Here is a 24,613-nt window from a genome sequence, read left to right on the forward strand (position 1 = left end):
AGTGAAGCTCAAGATGGGCTCAACAGCAGATGATCAGACGACATAATCTGGTAGGACCAATGTGACCACTATTCCAGAGTAAGTAAGAGGCAGAGGCGGGATGGGTATGAATAAGCAGCAGACTTCGGTTTATGGAAGAAAATGGGGGTTTGTAACTGTAGAACATAGTACTTTGAACATGCTACAGTTCACTAGTTCTCCTAGTGAGCAGAAATTAACTTCAGAATTGTACAACAATAACTTCTGTATATCAACTAAGTAAATTCTACAGCTAACTAAAACAAAAAGAAAATCATAAAAGCAAGTTGGTGGTGTATACATACAAGACTCAAGCTGCCTGTGAAATAAATACCAACTGAGGTCACTGTGCTAGCCAATCGCCACTGTCATGAGGCCAGGGAGGATGCCTCTTCACAGATGACTGTGGTGCAAACAGGCTTATATTTACAAGCAACAAAAAGGGAAAAGCAGCAGAAGGATCTGTTGGAACTCTATAGCATGGAGTTGTTTCAAGAACAAGCAAAGTATAGCCATATAGGAAAGGTAGATTTAAAAAAAAAGACCTGAGCAGTGATATACACTGTGATCCTGGCTCTCAGGACTCGGGAGGCCGGAAGATCACCAATTCGATTAGGCTATTTAATGCCCTATCTAGGAACAGATACCTAGTCTGCGGGTGAAGGATTCCTTGGCCTAGCACTTTCAAGAGCCTGGATTTGATTTCCAGCACTCAACCTGGGGTCGGGAGGGGAGGTGGCTCACGTGAACATATTACTGAAGTCAGTGCATTCTTTTGCTGTTCCTGCAATCTGAACTAATACATCAAAACCCTACTTTGAGATAGTGTATGATTATTCACTCAATAGTGTTCTGCTGCGTCCATGGACATGGCCACAGGTCTGGAAGGTGATTGACTGCAGGAGCCACACAAACACTGGTGGGCTAAGTGTAGCAGGAGGGGGGAATGTAAAGACACAAATTCCTGCTAGGGAGGGCTGATGTCTGAAAGTGACGATTTACCTCAGCCACAAGGGAAAAGGCAAGTGGTCTCCTTAGGAAGACAGAAGCTGCATCAATTTCTACGACAGTAGTACCTTGTCGGGCCCTTTTACTCAGCACTCAGAAGGCTGAAGCAAGAAAGTCATGAAGGTCCTCAGAGAGGCCTCCCGAGGGCTGTAGGGTGTTGGCTGCCACCCTGTCAGCCTTACTCACTGTTGGCTCCACTCTTCCCAATGAGGTGTCTGTGGAATTTATGGTCAATGTTGATCTCTACATAGTCCATCCGATTAATCTACAAGGGAAGAATGAACATCAACAGATGAATGCTTCCATTCCTGGTCATTTAGAAATCAGAAGACACCAGGACTTGCCCTTTCTTTCCTGAGATGGGGTTTCTCTGTGTAGCTCTGTTTGTCCTGGAACTCACTCTGTGGACTAGGCTGGTTTCAAACTCAGACATCACTTGCTCCTGCCTCTTGAGTGCTGGGATTAAAGGTATTGCCACCCTTAACCCTTCTATCTCGACAACCAGGAATTGATGGAAAATTGTCCCCTTGTCACCCTCAAAGGTTCCAACCTGAAAATAGTTTCTTTCTGGGGCCTCAGGCACTTTTTGTTTCCATGATCACCCACAGAAGACCCGAGTGACAAGATTTCTACATGTCCCACCCTACCAGAGCCTCCCTTGTGGCTAGCAAATGTCTTGCTTAGAGGGCACTTACCAGGTCTTTGACCATTCCTTCAATCTGTTCCTGGGCTACATTCACATCTTCTGTGGGGCCCTCCAGGGTGATCTTGTCCTCACCTTCTGTGAACTCAATGTGAACCTACCAGACCAAAATGAGAGAAGGAATGGCCAAGGCCAAAGAACACAGCTATTGTGCAGTATACAGGTAGTGAGAGTCTCATCCACTGACGACAGCAGAGCTGAAAGGAAGAGCTGAAGGACGGCACTAAACACCACGGGCTGAGGTCTAATACACCACTGCTCATGTTCTCGGGAACACTTCTCCCTTGGGAAGGCAGACTTCACTTTGACTGTACAAGGAGTAAGACAGATGAGACGAACAATATTTCTTTTTCATTTTTGTGTGTAAACCCACGTGCCTATCTGTCTGTAGGAACCTGAAGTAGATGTTAAGGGTCGGTCATCCTTGATGATCCTTTCACCTTATTCAAGAGGCAAGTTCCCTCAATCAAACCAGAGGACTGTTTCTACCTTCTGAGATTCCAACTACAGGTAGGCTGCCATCATGCCTGAGGATCCAAACTCTAGTCTTCACACTTTCACAGCAAATGCTTTAGTGGCTACGCTATTTCCTCAGCCCAAGGACAGAAATGTTAAAAACAACGGGACAGAGTCAGACTCACTTTTCAGGTGAACAGGCCTCTCTTGTGCTGTTTCTAACACACAGAAGTGAGGTACAGAAAGGGAGAGCATTTGCCTGTATCTAAGTAAATCATTAGTAACTCTAAGGCTAGAAACCCTCAAATGACAAGGAAGCCAGACGACACTAATGTCAACAAATAGGAGCAGGAGTGACAGCAGGCTCTCTGCGGTCTCCTGGGAAGTCGCTTACAAACAACTCAGTCCCCTTCCAAGTGGTGCTCTTCAAACCACTATAAAGTCATTATACTGTAATTACTAAATTCACACTTAAGACATTTATCAAACCTATTAATTAAAACTCTCTCTGGTTACAAAGACCAAAAAATAGTGCATATGCCTAAAAACATTTATTATGCTCTTCCACAGTTATTAATAGAAGGTGACTATATCAACAGGATAACTCAAGTTCAACACTGTTCCAGTCTTCAACGCAGTCACAGGACAAATAGCAAAACCAAAACCATGTCAGACAATCTCAAGATACCAGATTGAAAACATTTCCCTACCTTTGGCATTTGCTGAGTGATTTTGGCCAGGTTCTGCCCTTTCTTACCAATGATGAAACGGTGAAGCCAGGAAGGGGCAGAGACTGAGGAGACTGTAAAACTGTTGGCCTAGGCAAAAAAAAAAACAAAAACAAAAACAAACAAACAAACAAACAAAAAAAAAAAAACAGGGAAACAGACTTGTGGGTTTGTGGAGTTCAAGTTTATGATAAAACATAGGTCAAACCAGGTATGATGGTGAAATGCTTTAATCCTAGTACTGAGGTCACTGAGGCAGGTAGATCTCTAAGAGGTCTGAGGAAAGCCTGGTCTAACAGCCTAGTCAATCTTACTAAAACACACAAACAAAGAAACGAAAACAAACCCAAATATAATAGTCTAGAGGTGGGACTGGGACTCAGCTCAGCAGAGTGCTGTGTGAGCTCTGGGACCTGATTTTGACCCCCACAGCAGGATGTGGCCATGAGTGTTTGTAATCTCATGACTGGAGAGATAAAATGCCCTGGGGCTTGTGTTTGTCTTCTAGCCCGCCCAGCCCACCGGGAGGCTCCATGTCAAGAGATAGTTTCACAAAATCACAGGGTGCAGACTTGGACCGCCTGAGTGATGACACCCAAGACTGTCTTCTGGCCTTTATGTACACCAACACTGGCACATACACATACACATACACATGCGCACGCTCACATAAACACACACAATTGGGCACATTTACTGTGCTTGGGTCTCCAGGATATTCTAACAAAGAGCTAATCCACAATGGGGTGGGCCCCTCCCTAGGAATTATCAGAGCACAGTTTAATCTTAGAGGAAGCTACCTTGGCATAGACTTCAGTCAATGCCTGTCCCAGCTTTTCAGGCTCGCCTCTAAGTATCACAGTCTCGGAGATGCTGTCTGAGGGTGGGATCTCAACGGAGACTCCAGTTCTTTCCAGGATCTCTTGCAGTGAGTTGCCCTTCGGCCCGATGACATACTTGTGCTGAGATTTCTTCACCTCTACCGCAATGGTCGTAGTCTTCTTCTTCTGTAAGAGCAGGACAAGGCAGTCAGCAGGGAACATCTGGGGCATGGGCAGCATGAACAGACTGTCTGTCCATCCATCCATCACGGCCAACAAAGTCCAAAAAACAGGACTGAGAAGCAGTCCTGAGTAAGTAGAGACCAGGACCAGCCTCCCCCAACATCCTACTTCTCACTACTGGGCTGCCCCTGAGTCTGGTCATGTTTTGAGTAAGTAAGCCACACGCTTTCCATTTGTTCCTTACTTTTTTCTTACAATGTTGGAGTTTGACATAGGGCTGTGCTTGTTAGACAAGTGCTCTACTACAGAGTTATTCGACAGCCCTACTCTTTCCAAATTCAAAGTCAGAATAAGCTAAAATACCACCTCAAAATTTATGTACCAATCCTGAGGTAGCAAACTACCTGTGTAGTTATAGATCTGAGAAAGGATACACACATAAAAAACAGGATACCACTCTACAGTGTACCCAACAGGCCAGGAAGGAAATATGGCCACCAACCACTAAACACAGACACTCAGGTATATACATAGCAAGCTTTGTACCCAAGGGCAAAAGGGTAGCTGTGGTATTGGCCAAATTCCCACACCTAAATTCCATTAACTGTTCTATCCATGGGCTCTGCCACCTCAAACACTGTACCTTTTCCTCATAAATCTTCTTAATACGAGCCACAGCCTGAGCCAGCTGTTCCTTCTCTCCAGTGAAGACGATCTCTGTACGGTTAACACTGGGTGGAGGGATGTTGATTCTCGTCCCTGTCTCCTGCATGATTTCACCCACAAGTCTATTGTACGGCCCAGCGATGAAGGGGTGGAAGGCCTTCTCCACTTCTAGCCTCTCTACAGCACGCTTGTCCTGGAAGGACAGAGTGAACTGATGAGAATACCTGCAGCAGAGGCCTTGCAGTCAGGGCCTCCCCTGCACATGCTGCTTCTGTGCTGGGCAGGTGGCAGGGTGCGGGACCATAGGCCACTCAGAGGCCTCACCTGCTCAGCAGAGATCAGAAGGACCTCATGGCGAGCTTTCTCGATGCCTTCTTTGGTGCCAGTGATCTTGATCTGATTACTGGGGTCATCTGGGCGTGGGATCTGGATTTTGGTTGCAGTTTTCAGTTCTAAGTCTTGTAGTTTTTCTCCGTTTTTGCCAATAACAAAGCGGTGGTGCTCTTTAGGAATGGGAACAGTGGCTGAGGCCTGCAACAGGAGAGATCAACAACAACACACTCTACTTATGGCTCTGATAGAGCATATTCTTCTGAAATATTCTCTAACTAGGATGTTCACCAACCATATCTCATCCCATTATAACCGTGAGAGAGCTCAAACCCCACGCTATGGTCACAGGGAGCCCACCTGCCCCCAACTAGGGCCACTTCAAGTCCACTGCTTAGACTTCTCTACAGGAGACAAGGAAACACCGACCGGCCTGCGTGGAGAGATCACTATTTTATTAAATTCTTAAGATTTGTAACAAGGAGGAAACCTTAAGACTCTAGAAATCAACAACCTCCACTTTGTTAAAGTGTGATTTAGAGGGTGTAGAGCTAGGATATAGTTCAGTGGTACATGGCTTGGCAGACACAGACAGACCCTGGCTTTCATCCCACCATGGGAGCAAGGGAGAGAAATACACACTACAAGCTAACACCGTCATATAAAAACTACTAAAGAAGGCTTAAATTGCAAATATATCAATCCTTCTAATGAAAAAAAAATTACTGGAGTTTTGAAAATAAAGTTGATGATAAACTTCTAGGGCCTGGCACTGGGAGGTGAATACAGGATTCTGGGGGCTTGTAGCCAATGAGTCTAAGGCAACTGGGAACCTTTAGGTATAGCGAGACACTCTGTCTCAAAAGGAGATGAAAAACATATAACACTTGATGCTGACCTTGGGTCACCACATGTGCACATACCTGACTCTGATCTCCACCCACCAAATTTGCATAGGAAAACCAGAAAACCAAGTAATAGTACAGTACTAGGCAGAAAGTAGGAAAGCATTAGCATAAAGGAAGACTGACTGATAGACCAGGACTTGGAACCAGGAACAGTGTCACTGTGGATACTGAGGATTTGGTGGGAACAGCCTCTGGTCCCAGTGGGAGGACTGCTTTCTGGAAAAGTACGGATGACAAACAGCCATGAGGGCAGATGTGAACTTGGACCAGCATTTCACAATATTGGAATACAACTCACACCATCCACCTGAGAAAGAGGAACACCACCCTCACACACGCAGAAAGGAAACAGAACAAATGTTTTAATGATTTGAAGTGGAAAATAACTTCCTAACAATGACCCAACATAGTAAAAACATAACTAACTATAAACAGCCAAACCTTGACAGAGCCAAGCATATAGAGATCATAAAATGAAAAATAAACTGGAAAAATTATTACTTTTTATGCTCAATGAAAGGATTAGAAGCCCTTCTAGTCTAGATTCCCCAAAACTGAGCAAGGTAAATAGTCTGACATAAAAAGAACAGATTTTTCACAAAAACACACAAAACCTCAAAAAACAAAACTCCCTGCAAATGAAAAGAATGTTCCAGAAGCTGGGGAGATAGCTTGCTTGGTAAGTTACCTGCCACATAAGTTAGAGGAACTGAGTCTCCAGCACCCACATAAAAATCTGGATGCAGTGGCACACATCTGTATTTCTAACAATGGAGAGAAAGAGAGAGAAGCCAAGTAGATAACTGGAGCTCAATGCCCAGCCTGCCAAGCTGGAGCCCCAGGTTTACCAAGAGACCCTTTGTCAAAAAAGAGGTGGCGTGTGCTCAAGGCAGACAATGGGATCTCCGTTTCTAGCTTCCGCATACATGAACACATACCCAAATATACACATATGCAAGCTTTTGCCATACACAAACCAGGAAAAGTTTACTCAGCTATGTATGTACGTCTCCAAGTGGCAAAACACTGACTATTGGATGAGCCTGGTTCCTGTGTTCTGCAGTTGGGAGAGCAAGACACTGAACGTCCAGAGGAGAAGCACACCTGCTGCTGGTGGTCAAAATAGATATTTAAGATCATCTTTTGGGGCTGGAGAGATGGCTCAGCGGTTAAGAGCACCCGACTGCTCTTCCAGAGGTCATGAGTTCAATTCCCAGCAACCACATGGTGGCTCACAACCATCTGTAAAGAGATCCAATGCCCTCTTCTGGTGTGTGTGAAGACAGCTACAGTGTACTTATATATAATAAATGAATAAATCTTAAAAAAAAAAAAAAAAGATCATCTTTTGGCCTACAACTCTCACTTCCAAGATTATCCCAAAATACAGACCAGTTAAAAAGAAACAGCCCATAAATAAGACATTTTTGTTACATAACAGCAAGAGCCTAAAAGTCACCTATGAGCTTAAAACACAGCATACACTTAGAGTCTGACACACTGCTGTCTATATGCTGAGGGAAAACCAGCGTTTGCTGACACACAAGTCCCTATAGAAAACAGTATGAAAACAACATCAAGGAAGAGATCAGGGTTTATGGTAATTGTATGCGGCCTCTATCTGCAAACGTCAACAATGGACACATGAATATCACACGTAGGGTACACAGGGATGTCCCACCACAAGGAAATGGAGGGACAAGCCCAGACTGTAACACACACAGGGTACACAGATGTCACAACACCAGGCAGCGGAGGGACAGGTGCAGACTATATGCTGGGAAGGAGGGCTTCTATTCAGCTTTGACATTAGAGTCATGTAAATGTTGAAATAATTTTGAAAAGCTCAAAATAAACCCAAACAAATGGTAGAAAAACACAGAAAAAAATTTTGGTTCTTTGGAAGCACATAGCTAAGATCACCGAGACACGTGTCCGTGACAGACATTAAGAGACTTAGATGCCTGGGTGCCACGGAAAGCTGTCTTCCAGGAAGACACCGAGGGGCTGGCTCTTCTTCAGGCGGAGGAGGCAGCCCCGCCCAGCCTCTGAGCTCACAGTGGCGGCATCGGATGGTTGACACTCCTGAGTGTGACCAGGCATCCAGGGCACCTGGCAGCTGAGGCAGGATCATGAGTTAGAGGCCAGCCTGGGCAGCACTGTGGGCTCTATGACAGCCTGTTCTCTGGTCACAGGACCAGTACAGTCTGGACAGGGAGTCTTAAATGTCACTAGTAGGAGCAGCAATTCCTTTGTACTTGAGACATTTATGTTCCAAGTATATAACAATATATGCTCCTTGTATACAACAGGTAGAATATTTACTGATATTAAACTTATTCTTTGGCACACTGTACGTTTATCAGTAATGACAAAACCAAATTTGCACCATAAGGAGATGGATATGCACATTTATCTTTTCTTTTTAAATATTTATTTATTATGTATATATCATACAGCTTTCTGCCTGCATGTACACCTGCAAGCCAGAAGAGGGCATCAGACCTCATTACAGATGGTTGTGAGCCACCATGTGGTTGCTGGGATTTGACCTCAGGACCTCTGGAAGAGCAGTTGGTGCTCTTAACCACTGAGCCATATCTCCAGGCCCCACCCCCACCCCCACCCCCCCGGCCCCGCACATTTACTTTTTACACAAAGACTTAATCTTGGTTGAATATTTGATACTGCAGGACACACAGCATCTTCAATGTTTTGCAGGGCTAACATTTTGATTTTATAAGGTTCAATGCTGAGAATGAAAATTTGTATAAATATGTAGTACCAAATGGCAGAAGTATATTAATATCCATTGCAGAAAGTCTTGGAAATTTTAATCAAAATTTATTTAACATTTTTTTTTTTTTTTTTAAGATTTATTTATTCTACGCTTTTAAGTAACTGTAGCTGTCTTCAGACGCACCAGAAGAGGGGCATCAGATCTCATTACAGATGGTTGTGAGCCACCATGTGGTTGCTGGGATTTGAACTCAGAACCTCTGGAAGAGCAGTCAGTGCTCTTAACCGCTGAGCCATCTCGCCAGCCCCTATTTAACATTTCTTAAAAAAAATTAAAAACCTCAATTTAGTCTCTCAAGCAGTCTTATATAATACAATCCAAAGATACTCTGAAGTTTGACAATTATCTGCTCAAGAGTGACAGCAGAAAATAGTAAAGGAGAAAATGATCGATAGATCTATCTATCTATGGATCAAACCTAGGGCCTTATACAAGTTAAAGCACTTTTACTAGGGGTGGTGGTGCACTCACCTTTAATCCCAGTACTTGGGAGGCAGAGGCAGTCAGATCTATGTGAGTCAAGGTCAAGTAGGGCTACATAGAGAGACTTGTCACCAAAAAGCGAAAAGAAACAACAAAGAACAAAAATCCAAAACAGCAGCAAAACAGGTGGTACCCACCACCACCTACTGCGATCGTCCCCAGAATGACTGGTTTATTCCATGAATGTGTGTGTGTGTGTGTGTGTGTGTGTGTGTGTGTGTGTGTGTACACCTTGGAGAACTGGTTCTCTACCAGGATGTCTCAGTGTCTCAGGAAGTCAAGCCCCAGCAGGCACCTTTCCCTAGGAAACCATATTGCCAGCACCAACATACATTTTGAAATTAACTGCTATGACAGTAGGAAAGCGCTTCTTTCCCTAAGAGTGTCAGTCGATTTAAAAAATAGATGCAGAAAACTACCATTTTCAACTTTTAGTGCATTTTGTTAGATCACCAGTGAACCATGAACGAAGGATAAATAACGCAGAATAGACCCCAGTCTATTAACCAATCTCATTAAAAAAAAACAAAACAAAACCACACACACACACACACACACAAAACAGGGGTTGGGGATTTAGCTCAGTGGTAGAGCGCTTGCCTAGCAAGCGCAAGGCCCTGGGTTCGGTCCCCAGCTCCGAAAAAAAAAGAAAAACCAAAAAAACCAAAACCAAAACCAAAACCAAAAAAAACTGATGACACGTATTGTTACCAAACAAGTTGAACATGAAAGTAATCAAGTGCCCTTAATCCCAGCATTTGAGGGTCAGAGAAGCAGGAGGACTCTTTGAGGCCAGCTGGTCTACAGACTGAAACCCAGGACAGCCAAGTCTACATTGTGAGACTTTGTCTCAAAAACAAAACAAAACAACTCTCCAAAACAAGAAGTAACCAAGCTCTTAGCACTCAATACCAGTCCATAAGAAACAATGGAGGAGAGGAAGCAGAGCAACCAGACACTAACCAGCCTTTTACAAAGGAAGGCATTAAGGACACTCCTGTGTGCACGCAGGGGCACTGTTAAGAAGACACGTGACCCCGTAATCAAATGAACTTGAGAGATATCCAAGACAGAGACTAGACAAAGAAAGGGCCAAATATGAACACCTCAGCATCTTTTATAAAGTAGGACAATGCTATAATAATTAGATAGTATACTATTCCCAGGTGTATTGGTATTTTTTGGAATTTGATTTTAAAACTTCTCAATCACATAACAGATACTCAACCACATTAACTGGTAAACATATTTTAGAGCCTAGTATAATATCAGTTACAATGCTACACGATTACAATTTACTTGTGACACTTAATTGTGTAATTCCATGAAGCTGCCTGGGGCTCAGAGCCATCTTAAAGACTTGAGGTTGTCAGTGCAGAGCAAGACCGGCTACCTGCACCCCTCTCCACTTTTCTACAGGCTCAGCAGCAAGTGGGAGCAACCCTTATCTCTAAACAAACCCACACATAGTGGTAGCTGTCACGTGATACCTTAGTAAGAGGCTGCCTTTTTCTTCACCTTCAGGGCAAATGCATTACAGATTTGTTTTGTATTCTAATGGTCATCAGGTTGCTGGGAGTAGAGAAAAATACCTGATCTTTCACTTCTCAGGTTTGTGGTGTAGAAACTGATGCTGTACTACCTAGCAAGCTCATTGGCTTTTAAGTGTCTCAAACTCTGAGAAAAGCCTGAATTTTTCAATGCATTTGACTCAACGGCTGATCTGACAGGTAGGTACCCAGTTCTATCATTAATTTAGTGGTTCCAACTCCAAACTACTAAGCTAGAAAGAATGCAGAAATGCTCTGCCCTGCACCAAAACGAGCGAAACAACAGGGAAGCCAAGCCCAGGGACACCCACCTGTGTCTGTAGTCTAGCAACAATGTCTTTCCGGGCTTTCATGACCGCATCCAGCTTCCCTGAGACCATGATGGAGAGACCTTGGTCTTTAGCCAGAGAGAGCTCCAGGTGAGCACCAGTCCTTTGCATGATCTCAAGGCAGATTTTTGCTTGTTCACCTTCTCCAAACTGGTTCATGTCCTTATATTTTCTCTCCTCCAGGGGTACATGAAACACCTGTTCAGAAAAGCCAAAGTTAAACTATCAAGGAAGAGAAGAATGACTATATACAATATGTATCCACTAATCCTTCACTAAGCAGTGACCTAGGATGAGGCAGTTAGATGGATAGGAGAAATCACCTAAGGCAGGAGAGGTGGTACACAGGCATTGTGGTGGTACACAGAACTATGCCCACTACACAGATGAAAGGCATCAGAAACAGTAGGCCTGTGAAGGGTTTAAAGGGAAGTGAGGGACTGGGTGAAGAACACTAAGGTACAATGGAGAGACAAAATAGTACCCATCATAGGATCAGCAGGCAGGAGAGAGCAGACCAGGAGGCAGGGGCACAGACAGGCAGCATCAAGAGTTTTAAGCATAACAAGTTTTGAATAGAGTCAGGAACTTTATGGAGAGCTGAGGAAGAGCAGGGGTAGAAGAGGTCTCAATTACCCCCGACAGAGGTCTGAACCTTTAAGCAAGGCCATAAGGAAAAGATCAAGAGGCAAGAGTTATGGTTACACAGGTGATAAATTTTTATCATAACCAGGCATCAGTTCTAATACTCATTATTTGTACTTCAATTGTAGCTAACAGAGATGAGTCAGTGAAGAAAACCAGGAAACTTGTTAGCAACTCACAGATAGACTAGCTCTTTTTACTTTTTTGAAACAGGGTCTTACTACATAGCTCTGGCTGGCTTCTGACTCAGAGTTCTGCCTGCCTCTGCCTCTAGGTGCTAAAATGAAGGATGAGTGCCACCAAACTCAGCAAAGACTGGCTTTTGACCATCACACGAGTAGGAAGGGCAGACTCGGCAACTAGGGACTACCCTGACTAGAAAACCACATGGCCCCATGAATCTGACAAACATGGCCTGTCCCAAACTGTGTGCCAGCCCAGTGCCAGCCCAGTGGCAGCATGGGATGATTACGGCAAAGGTGTGCTCTACAGAAGACAGCCCAGCCCAAAGTGCTCACTAGCACTGCATATTCAAAACCCTACCAGCTCTAACTGTCCCTACAACAAACAGTTTGCAAAACCGAAATGGTGTTTCTACCTGAGTGATGACAGAGGCCTTGATGGGCCGGATCTTGTTACTCCAGGCTCCAGCAGGTTCTTGGGCACTTTCCAAGCAAGCTGCTTTCTCAGGCAGTGGAGGGAAGGCATCCTTGTAGGTTGGAGGGTCGCTTTCCTCTTCTGAATTTAATGTGGCAACTGGACCAGAGAACACAGATTAGGAAGAAAAAATACAACTCAATATTATATGAATAAAAGCAGCTGAAGGGTTTTAGTAGGAACCCTCCACTGGAACAATGGTTTGAGTGAGCACACAGCTCTAGGAAAGGACCTCACAGTCACCAGGCCCAACACCTTGAGTGTATGACCTGGATGGGGCCAGAGACTCCCAATCCCAGAATGGAAACTTTTCTCCCTCTACATGGTCCCACCATGAAATGTCAGTCAGTATTAGCCCCACTTTAGTGCTGAGATGTATAAAGCTTGCTCTTGAAGACAAGCTTATGACAGATTTTTAGGCCCTTATATTTTCTTTTCTTTTTAAAAGATTTATTTATTTATTTTATGTGAGTACACTGTAGCTGTCTTCCGACAGACCAATAAAGGGCATCCCACTATAGGTGGTTGTGAGCCACCATGTGGTTGCTGGGAATTGAACTCAGGACCTCTGGAAGAGCAGTCAGTGCTCTTAACCGCTGAGCCATCTCTCCAGCTCCAGTCCTCATATTTTCTTTCTTTTTAAATTTAATTTTATTTTTTTACTTATTCACTTTATATCCTGATCAACTGCCCTTCTCCTAGTCATCCCCCTTTCCCCACATAAAATCTTTCCCCTGTTCTCTTCTCCTTTGGGACCCCTGGGCATCCTCCCGACAAGGCCAGACAAGGCAGCCCAGCTAGTAGAGCATATCCGACGCACAGGCGACAGCTTTTGGGAGAGCCACGTTTTCTATGATACAGAAGAAAATCATAACTATACATGCTTGGAATAGAAGTTTGAACATTGTTTTTAAGGACTAACTTTGAGGTTGGTTTCACATTTTTCTTTGCAATGTATAATGGTGAAATTAACTCACACAGGACTGTCTCTGATCAAGACTCTCAAGCCAAGACAGGGAACAGCAAGACTTGAAGAAATCATGGCCCCTGATTATTAATTATTATGATTATTATGTTCATGGTCTAGAAGGCTCAATATGTTCATACTTTATCCAGGGACCTATGGTCCCCACAAAAGTAAGGGCCTGACTGTTCTGGTCCTGGGGAGGAGCAGCGACTAACAGTAGATGGGCCCGAAACACACGGGGCATGCAAGCATGGCAAGGCCAGGTAACCTTTGGAACTAGACAGGCTCACTGCTGATGCTGCTGGTGTGAGCAGATGCTGATCTCCTACACTGCCATTTGCCCTCTTCAGAAAGATGACACTACAGATCTTTGCACTCAGGCCCAGATACTGAGAGCCAGACCACCAGCAGTGTCTTAGGAATAACCAACACAGTGGTCACTGGGACTGAGTGTGTCAAGTGTAGCTTAGGAGTGAATTTCAAAAATTTAATTCATTTTAAATTTAAGAACTGATATTCAATTCCATTACAGGAAAACTGAAATATGTTACAACATATACTATCTCTTTAATGTTTATTTGTGTTTATATCCATGTCATAGTATACATAGAGGTTAGAGGACAACATGCAGGAGTCAGGTCTTTCCTTCAACTGTATAGGTGCTGGGATCAAGCTTAGGCCATCGGCTTGGCCGTAGTCTGGTCCACCCAGATCAAAAACTCTGCTTAAAAAATTGGTTTTCAAATCAAAATGCCCTGTATTTATGAAAAATAATATATAATAGTTGGCTTTAAGATTTTTTTTTTCACATTGAAATGTTGCAATGACAATTTTTTTTTACATATACTGGGTTAAATATATTAAGTGTGTAGCAGCACATGCTTATAATCCCAGAGGCAGAAGGATCAAGTGTGGGATCACTCTGGTCTAAGCAGCAAAACTCTTGTCTGAAAATATTTTAAGAGTGCAGAAGTCAGACTCAAAGAAGCTCAATAATGTTTTGGGATGCCTCCCGGCCAATATTTTATTTTAGTACCCATAGTTGGAACAGCAATTTTGCAAAGGATCCCACTAAAAGCCAGTTGTTAACTGGATTTCTAGGAAACCGCCCACATTCGCAGCTCGCTGTTTCTACAGTCACTCCTCAAACCTGTCCAATCTCACTGACAACCAACTAGTACAAACTGAGCACAAAAGCCCAGTCTCAGAAGTGAACGAGGACTTATAAAGGGGTCTGTCACCTTTGATTTGTTGTGGAACCAGCCCACTTCGATGTTCAGCAAAACTCTCTTGGGTCAAAACTGCAACGGAGCTCATGGTTGATCTCACGTCCACACACAATCCTAGTAAGACACTGCAACAAGAGAAGGGTAATCAGGGAGCAGAAAGCCCAGGTACAACTACCTGTAACGATCCATGGGGCTGCTTTAGTCAATGTTTTTAATCTCCTTACTGTAAGCTATAGCATTTATTTCCTCACAAGGTCAATGTAAATTGTTCAAGCTTTCAAAGAAGGGTGAACATGGGAACTACAAGTAAAGCAGGCTCCTAGCCCACTTGATTACCTGTTTTCTCAGAAACTGCCTGTCACACAGTAGACAAGACTAGGCCGAGAGACCTAGTGCTAGGTGTGCACCACTAATCCACTGTAGGAGCCACAAAGAAATGGCCCCAGTAACCGCTTGTAACCTCCCCCCAAAACCACAAGTAATCTGGGACCTGCCACCTGCTTTACCCAGCTCTGGCACAGATCAACTCCAGAATCATCCATCTTATTTTGTTAATTGTTCAAGATACGCCTCTTGACGTTATAAAAAGTATAAAAATGACAATTACTACAACTTGATCCAAAAGAACCATTTCTAACATTTCAAACACCTCAGGAATGAGGGGTGGAGGATGGCCCTCACAGTGCTTCATGGTAACATTGTAAGAGATCTAACCTTGTGCTAAATGGCCTCCTGCCACTCTTGCCTAGGGGTAGAAGGGGATTCACTCACAGAGATAACTGGCTTAAGGTACAGAATTCCTCACTTTAGGATAGCTATGGACATTGGCTATGAAGGTCCCAGCTCTCCTTAAAGTTTGGTGCAATTCAGTATTCTTAAGACACGGGTGTTAGCTTCTGTGCCCTCCTGTAGTCCTAGGAGACCAGAATGAGGAGGACTCATTTTCTCTACAGCACTGTGCACCAAGTGTCTTCTCACATGCACACCTTGGCAAAAGGCAAGTGCTTTACTAAATTATGCAGCTGGTGTGGTGGTGCAAGCCTTTGATTCCAGCACTCAAGAGGCAGACACAGGTGGATCTTTAAGGCCAGTCTGAACTACGGACATAGGAGTTTCAGGACAGGACTCTCCAGAGAAAAAAACAAACAAAAAAGGCAAAAAACAAGATCTTACTTCATTACAATAAGACCTCAACCTAATTAAAAAAAACTAAGCTCTGTATTTTTAAAGAACATTAAGACTTAAACCCTGAAAAAGCATAATTCACATGTATGAACAGGATTAAGCACAGATGTAAGGCAGAGGACAGAGCTGAAGGGCGGGCGGCAAAGCCAGGGGGAGATACTTCTCATGGCACAGAAGACAGAAACCGAGTATAGGAGATACAGGCCAGAACTAACTCCCGCATCTTGGTGTTCCAGGCCCAGAAATCTTCAGAAAGGGTACTCAAACTTACCAGCAAAATGGTCAGTAGCCAGAAAGTCCGTCCTGAGGTTGCCTCTGTCAGCCTGCCAGCTTTTACTGGTATATGGTAGGAAGGAGAGGAGAGAAAACAAAGCAAACAAAACCCATAAAGGTTACTTATCCATGCTTTATAACTTAGATCCTTTCATCTCTCAAGAAAGAAGGGCTAAATCTTTACATTTGACTTCTAGTTTACATTGGTTATGAGGATTTCTTGAAAAAAAAACAAAACACAAAAGCTCTGATCTCAGGCATTAACTTTGAACAAGACACATTACAGTAAAACTTGAATCATCTCAAACTCTTAGAGGGCAATTCTTCAAGGGATCTTATAAGTGATCTGTACATTGGATCCTTGTGACTTCTGCCAGGCTGACTCTGCTATGAAGCTGACTGTGGCATATACAGCAGACTGAAGGTCTCTTGAGTTTTCAGAATGACCAAGGGTTCTTTGACTTTTTAAAGAATCCTTGGAGGCAGGCGTGGCAGCACACACCTTTGATCCCAGCACTTGGGAGGCAGAGACAGGTGGATCTCTGTGAGCTCCAAGCCAGCCAGAGTTTCAAAGTGAAACCTGTCTCAAAAACAACAAAGCCAAGGAATCCTTGGTAACTTTGTAGTTTCTTTGTTCTTGCTGTTGTCCTATAAAAGTCCTCCAGTTCCTTCTAATCCACAGAGATTTAAAAATCAGGTCATAAAATTGCAAGACTCAAAAGTCACCCAGGGAGGCCAAAATATCTACTCTATAAACATTTGGGGGATAGGGGTGGGGTGCATTGAGACAAGATCTTTCTTTATGTAAATCATGCTGGTCTCGAACTCAGAAACTGACCTGCCTCTACTGAGTTTTGGGACTAAAGGTATGTGCCAAAACACCAGGCTCTCTGCTCTCATTTCTTAAATCCAGATGCCTACCCCACTTCAGGAAGCCAGGTTCATTCATGTCTCTTTGCTGGCCAGTGTCCCTGCTTTTGCAGGACAGGGTAAGTCTGGAGTACAGAGTACTGGCTACCCAAGCCTGCACATACATTGCCTTGTGCAGATGCAACGCAGGGCTCTACACAGGTGATCTCTAAGCCTGCTCCCACACTGCCCAGGAGTATTTACAGTGACTCAAGGGTTCCTGAGAGCAGCTCCATGTCTAAAGCCTACTGTCGTGGCGAAGAGAGAAACCAGCGTGTAGCTTCCAGGACTCCTCACACCTACAAATGCCCTGCGGCAGCCAGGCCCAGCCAAGTGGACCTCTAGAGAACTCTAGACAGGCTTGACAAGACGCACTGGGGCCTAGTTTCCAGATTTCAGTTTGTCACAGCTTGAGGCAAACAGATCACAATTAGGGACACACTTAACAGAGTTCAGGTAGCATCTAGTAAGGCTTTAAAAAAAAAATTAACAACTTAAAACCCTTAACGACTCAAAACCCTATTAAAGACTCAATTTAACACACCTGATACCCATATGTAGCTACAGACCTCATCTGTACTGGAGACTCTGCAGTAAGGAATTTTATCGAAGGCTTTCTACACTCTCAGAATGACCATGCCAAGTGTCCATCTGCGCCTGGTCTAACACAGCAGAACCTATGCAATGCTCCCTCCACCTTCACTCATTGCTTGTTTTACCTCTACTGGCAAATACTCAGCGGCCTAACTGGCTGTGCCTGACGCTCACCTTGCACAGCAGCCCTCACTGCTGACCACATGCTCTCCATCTGCACCTCCACTGGCTAAACTCAGGAGGAGCCCAAGATTTGGTCTCTCAGCCTTTTGCTGGATTGAATCGTACAAGTCAGGACTGAAAGACTGAATGTTACTCTAATCTGATTTTCAAATACCACCAGAGAAAAGAGTGCATGACATTTGTGGGAGCCCAGCTCCTCTGCCTCCCTGTGAAGGTTTAGTCAAGTAACAATGACATCTCTATTCTTTCCTCTTCTGGCCTCTTCATGTTTCAAGTCTCAAGTGGGTACAGCCCCTCTAGTCCCTCAGGACCGAGGCCACCTCCACCACCTTTCCCACAGGAAGCTGGGGCCAGTCAGCACCCAAACGTGGATGTTACGATTTGCTTCTTAGAGCATAAATGAACATGGCAGAATAAGGTTAGCTCTCAACAGAGAACAGAAGAGGTAGAAGCCCAGAGTCAGGGAGCCAACAGGGACTTCTGCAAAAGAGAGGTGAAGCAGTGGCAGCTTGAAACCTATTGTTAATCCAGAAAATAGAAAAAGCTGTATGTGAAGAATTCTTCTTGCTTCTGAACAAGGAAGTACTTAAATTGATTCCCCTGTGTTAATTTGTGCCAACTACTTATGTAAGGGGAATTCAGTTATGCTTCAGAAAGAATTTCCTATCAACCTCAACTAGAGGGACTCAAGTTCCTTATACTGTAGGCCAGTCTGCACGGAGGGCACGGAAAACCTCCAGCTCGAAAACCTCCAGCAGAGATACAGGTTTCTTTTCCAAATTTGAAACTGTTCACTTTTATGTCCTCAGAAGTCTTGAGAAGGCACCCTCTCAACCAATACTTAAGAGTACAAACTCAAAAATTAAAAACAAAACCCAGCTATGCTGAGATCACAAACTATGTCTGTGACCACCAAGGCCGGCCTAGTGCTTTACCCAGCTCTGGAAGTCAGAGACCCAGCCTGGGAGGAACTTTCGCAGATGCCACCTCAGCATGGCCCTCCCACCGGCCAAGAGCGCCCGCGGGCGGGGACAGGCTTAAAGGGACAGTATCCTGTTCGGCCTCCCTGCCTTTCATCCAAATTCGGTATTTTTCCGTAATGTATTTTTCACCCATGGACCCTGGGGCGCATCCAAGTAGTACTAGGGCCGGGAGTCCTCCTGTGACCACGTAGCCAGACGCCGCAGGTGAAGGTGCAGCGAGGCACCACGCAGGACATAGGGGCCCCGGGTAAAGATCTCAGCTTGACGCGAACTAGGGCGCCACTGACCTAGCTAGGTCCGGTCCACAGCCCGTACGGCCCGTGCGGCCGAGCTGGGGGGAAGGGGTGCGGGGGAGGGGCCGGCTCGGCAGCCCACGTCACCAACCTGGCCAGGTCGCTCCCCTCCCCCATCGCGGCGGCCCGCCCGGTGAGCTAGTAGTCCAGGCGGTCCCGGCCCGCAAGCAGACCCGCGGCGCGTGGCGGACTTGGGAAAGTTTCTGCGCTCCAGCGCGGCCATGCGCAGAGTGACACGTAGCGGCCCCCGCCCGTCGCGGTAGCTGGAGACCAGGAGCCTGTGCGGCCGGGGAGCTGGGGAACCGACCCCGGCCGTGCTCAGCGGCGAACCCCCGCCGCCCCGCCCCTGGCACCCCCGCCCACCAGCTTGCCCGATCCTCACTCGTGAGTGTGACCACCCGAGAGTCTGTCCGTCTGTCGCTGCCGCTGCGCGGGAGAAGCCGGGACGCTCCGAGGCGCGGCGCCGGGGCCGCCGCTGCTATATAGGGCGGAGGCTCCAATCCCGCCGAGACACGTCAGACCGGCCGCCCGCCCCGCCCGCTGCGGGGTCCCTACAGCGCCCGGGAGCCGACCAACTCTTTAAGAGTTCTGCGGCCTGACAGGGGGTGAGGAGTTGGGAAGTTAATTACCTACAGAGAACAGGCATGAAGAACAGGCAGGCCCCAGAGCCAAAGGTGCCAGAGCCGAAGTCACCAGAAACTGTCACCAAAAGAGAAAAGAAAGCTCTGAGGACCTCAGATAGCCGGGAATACCATTCTACCCACCCCCCGGCCCCAGCACTCCTCGATGGAGCACATTCTCATTCTCTAGGGGACCTCTTCCTCCTGCCCCACCTCTACTACAAATCCGTATCCCACTCCTCAATGTTCAACACAACAAACCCCAAAACCTGCGAAGCTCTCTACAGTTATTACTCAGGGTCCCATCTGTACAGACCAGCCTGCAGAGAGTTCCTCCCTCTCCCCATACTGAGGTGGACAGAGCAGAACCTCTGCCCTCAGGAGTCTTCGGTTAGTTCTGCCCTGCTGTGTTTATTGACAAATACTTGAAGAATCTGTACATACATCATTCTGAACCTCTCCTGAGGTGACATGAGCTCACTTTTGACCTGTACAGGCCAGTGAGATGCATTAGCACAGAATAGGACCATGAGATGTGTTACTAAAGGCTAGGTAGTAACCAACAGCAGATGCCCCCACTCCCTTTCCCCCAACTTCTGACAAAGTTTCATTGTGTAGAAAGAAGTTTTGTCTCAGCTTCCCTCTCTAGTGTTTAGATTACAGGTGTAAGCCACCAGGTCTAGATAGGATGTGCCTTTCCAGGTACATTTTGTGGGGGACAATGGTATGTGGGAAGGTCGAAGAGGCCTTCTGTAGTCAGACTTGATTCCTACTTAGAAGACAGCAGCTGACTTGAGGGACTGGGAAAAGCTGCCCTAATTGGACTTTAGACTAAAAGACAAGGGAGAAAGAGGAATGTGATGAGAAGAATGGGGATGGGGTTGTTGAATAGGAAACTATCTGCAAGTTGAAGTGTCAGAACTCAGAAGCCCAGGAGCCAGCCATGCAGCTGACAGGAACACCACAGCTCTTCATAAATCTCTGAAGGCAAACAATGTGCACTGCTTAGAAGACCCAAGGGCATTTCCAAACTGCCAGCATAGTCACTGAGTGATATAGCTTCCTAAAGCCTCTGTAGGCACCGATTGGCTTTCCTTCTGTTATTACTGTGGTCTGCAAGGTGTCTCTCCCTGGAGATTAACTAACCAGCAACTAGAAGAAATGTTTTTGTTGTTGTTGTTCTTTTGTTACTGAGGTCTCAGGGCTGTGAAGAGGGAGTTGTGGAAAGCTAAGCACTGGCAAGTCAGTATGTCTGCTGTCAAGGGATCTCCAATGGAGTTAGGAAGCCTACACAAGATACAAGCTGGCACAATGCCTGCTGTACAGAGACCTCCATGTAGTTAGCTGGGTGTGGTGGTATCCTATAATCTCAGTACTCAGAAGGGAGTTCAAGGTCACAGCAGGCTACAAAGTTCTATGATGTCTCAAAAATAAAACAAAGCATGGACTTAATGAAGACATTATTAAATCAAGGAGGGTGTGGTAGCATTAGCTTGTTATCTCAGTGCTTGAGAAGTAGAACCACAAGGATTAGGAGGCCATAAGACCAACCTGGCCTATCTATGTAAGATGTTATCTCAATGAAAAACAGTAAAATATGAAATGATAGACATGTACCACAAAACATCCCAGGTGCTCCTGGAGTGCCAACAATCATGACTAGCTAGCTTCCGGAGACAAACACAGAAGCATCAACTCTAGCTGCCTCAAAAAGTAAACATCGGTCTGCAATATTTTGGTTTTCATGTATCAAGGAACATGGAATAAGATTCCTGAGTGCTTAAGGTGAAATGTTAGGACAGTCACACTCTCCAATTCCCCAAATCATGATTCCCTAAAAGAGCTATGCCCTAAACAGAAAGTGGGTCTAAGGAGAAAAGGAGAAGACCAGCAACATAGCAACAACTCGAGGCTCTCACTGGCCTGGGCTGGGAGACAAAAGCATCTCTGGGGAGTGCTTAGAGACAAGGGACTTCAAGTCCCTTAAATCCCCATCATCCTTTTAAAAAAGTGACAGAAAGTAGGCATACTCAAGAAGGAATACATTTCATAACAGGATAAAAAAAGATATTGACAGATCAATTACAGAATAGAAGCTGAAAGTCCAAAGTTCAAAGAGTAAGATGGAGGGGGGTTGAAGAGATAGCTCAGCAGTTAAGAGCACTTACTTTGCGATCATGAAGACTGCAATTTGGATCCCAGCACCCAAGGAACAAACTAGGCATCCATATAAACATCTGTAGAGTGCATATACACCTCTTTTTTAAAAAGGGGGTGGAGACATGGCTTAGTGGTTAAAAGCCTTTGCTGTTCTTGTCAAGGACCCCATTTTGATCCCTAGCACCCACATGTAAGCTCACAAGTATAACTCCAGTTTCAGGGTATCTGGTGTTCTCCTTTGGTTTTCCCTAGGCACCAGGTATCATGTGATACACAGGCATAAATGCAGGCAAAAGACACATACACATAAACCTTAAAAAAACAAAAAAAGAGACAAAGTGTGTGGTCCAGTGGTTAGAGCACAGAGCATTCATAAACCCTGGCTTTGCTCCCTGATGCCATAAAAATTGTAAAACTACAATTGAAAAAAATCAAAAATTAAATTATATGGGATAGACTCAAGAACCTGAAATGATATAATTATTAAAAAGCATGAAATAAATAACTCACAAACATGACATTAAATAAAACAAACATAAGAATGAACAACAGAAGGGTTGGGGATTTAGCTCAGTGGTAGAGCGCTTGCCTAGGAAGCGCAAGGCCCTGGGTTCGGGTCCCCAGCTCAAAAAAAAGAACCAAAAAAAAAAAAAACAACAACAACAACAACAGAAAGATGGTTAAGAATCATGGAATGGAATTTCAGAGCTGATGATGTAGCTCAGTAGTTGACTACTTGCCTATCACGTGCCAGCTCCTAGGTTTGACTCCTGGTCCCACCAAAATAACTTACAAAATGAATCATGGAGTAGAGGATAGGACAGTCTAACTTATTCCACTACCATTCATAAAGCAAACGAACACAAAAAAACAAGAAATGGGAAAATACTCTAGGAGGAAGGATACATGCCCCCTCCTCTGTTGCAGGAACATGGTCTAAGAATAGAGTCTTGTGAGTGCTTTGAGAAGACTCCAAGGAAAGTCTTATGGCCACAGTTTCTTCAGAATGCAGAATTTTTCTTGGACTGTGTTTTGTGTTCCTCAGGGTGTAGCAGAGTGAATTTACTTCAGATTATTCATTACTGCTTGCTGATGTTATTGAATTAAATGCTTAAACTATCCTTTACATGACTCTCTGGTTTTGCCATGTGCAGCTTGTCCTTGTGACTGTACACTTTATTCGTGTGACTCTTAACCCTATGAGTAGAAATGTCTGATGCTCTGAATAGAGTTGGCTATTGCATGAGAGTTTAGTCTGTCTCATTTATGGACTCCCTTCTCCCAACTCCCACTGTTTCTAGAATGACACTTTCTACCTAAAAATTAGCTTAAATTGATCTCCACAAGACATGCTACACTGATTAGTGACAAGGGATGTTTCTGCTAGTAGTTAGATCATTCATACTGAGACTGGTGACCAGGTCTGTAAATATATATGGCACAGATTATACTTTTGTTAATGTAAACCCCTTCTATGACTATGTCTAAGTAAACCTGCAACAACATTCTAATAATGACTATCTCAAAATTGAATTTTCTTTCACAGATGTTTATTATCATACATACAGTTCAGTAGCTTAAGATAAAATAGTCCAAGTCCAGGGTGGAAACAAGCAGCTCTCTTTAGTCCGTCCATGGTTTCTTTTACATTGTCTTTATTTTTTTAAGTGAATGTTCAACATTTTTCCTAAAACCAAAATTCTTATTTATTAGGTGTGTGGTGGGATGCATGTATGCCACAGCTTGCAACGGCAGCCACAGCAGTGAGTTCTCCTTCCACCATATCAGTTCCAGGGTCTAAAGGAGCTCCGGTCATTAGAACTGGGTCGAACACCTTTACCCATACTGAGACATCTTGACAGCTTTTTTTGCTTAATTAAAAACAATTATGCCTGCTGGTGGCAGTGGCAGTGCATGTCTTTAATTTCAGTGCTGGGGAGGTAGAGGCAGGAGGACCTCTCTGAGTTTGGGGCAGCCTGCTCGACAGAGTGAACTCCAGGACAGTCAGGGCTACACAGAGAAACCCTGTCTTGAAACAAAACTATTTTATTGAAGGTGTGTGTATCTGTATGTGAGCTCAGGCATGCACATGCCACATGATACATATGGAAGTCAGGACAACTCGAGGGCTTTTGTTCTCACCTTATTCCTTGCTGAGGGTCCATTTTGTATCCACTTGGGCATCTCAGCTCTAACAGCTTCTTTTTCCTCCTCTAATTCTGTCAGGTTCTCTTCAGGAAGTGACAGAAAGGGTATCAATTTTTCCTTCAATGGCTGGTATTCTGGCTTATTTCTTAGGGGGCATGAATTTCTTGGTAATGTGCAGATATGTATTTATATTTTTGTTCATCATTGGCAAGTACAAACAAAATGAGTGGACTGTACGAAAGCATCAAAGGTGCTGCCGTAATTCCTAAGTTTAGAATCTTGCTCAGCTATGATTCGGGTCACCTTGGTTAAGTTGTCATGAACTCAACTTTTACCTGTCATATTTGTAAATCTGGGTGGATAGCAATTGGAGAGCATTTTCTGTAAGTTGTGATGTCATCTACAAGAACAAGAACTTAGCTTAGAGTAGGTATTTTGCTGTTTAGAATGCTAGCAATGAGCATAGTCCACTAAATGAATATATTTAGTATTTTGTGAAACTCTATACTAATTTAATAAATATTAAAATAATCATCACATATGCATACAGCTAACAAATATATTTTTTAAAAAGTGTATGTTAGGTAAATAAACTATATATATATACACATACATATATGTAATTTTTTTTCTAGATGGTTTCACTAAGTAGAAAAAAACAATAAGTGAATAGATTTCTACAGAAATGAAGCAGACAATTCTTCAGACCTAATAGACCAAACCTCTATCCCAATGAAAAGTCAGATAGTGTCAGGTCCTGCTAACGGTCTGTATTCTGGCTGCC

General features: G+C 44.4%; 1 protein-coding gene across 1 annotated transcript in view; it reads right to left on the reverse strand.

Moving 5' to 3' along the window:
- The window catches only part of Hdlbp (high density lipoprotein binding protein), a 70,243-nt gene that overhangs the window by 19,488 nt on the left and 26,142 nt on the right, over window positions 1-24,613 (reverse strand). Inside the window, exons 2-11 of the mRNA XM_032901675.1 lie at window positions 15,938-16,002; window positions 14,494-14,606; window positions 12,227-12,384; window positions 10,966-11,181; window positions 4,908-5,114; window positions 4,561-4,776; window positions 3,714-3,920; window positions 2,896-3,003; window positions 1,722-1,826; window positions 1,213-1,291 (exon numbers count right to left, since the gene is read on the reverse strand). Of these exons, the coding sequence (XP_032757566.1) occupies window positions 1,213-1,291; window positions 1,722-1,826; window positions 2,896-3,003; window positions 3,714-3,920; window positions 4,561-4,776; window positions 4,908-5,114; window positions 10,966-11,181; window positions 12,227-12,384; window positions 14,494-14,569 (1,372 nt within the window). The 5' untranslated portion in view covers window positions 14,570-14,606; window positions 15,938-16,002. The remainder of the gene's footprint in view (window positions 1-1,212; window positions 1,292-1,721; window positions 1,827-2,895; window positions 3,004-3,713; window positions 3,921-4,560; window positions 4,777-4,907; window positions 5,115-10,965; window positions 11,182-12,226; window positions 12,385-14,493; window positions 14,607-15,937; window positions 16,003-24,613) is intronic.

This window comes from Rattus rattus, chromosome 4 (assembly GCF_011064425.1).
Source record: "Rattus rattus isolate New Zealand chromosome 4, Rrattus_CSIRO_v1, whole genome shotgun sequence".
NCBI lineage: Eukaryota > Metazoa > Chordata > Mammalia > Rodentia > Muridae > Rattus > Rattus rattus.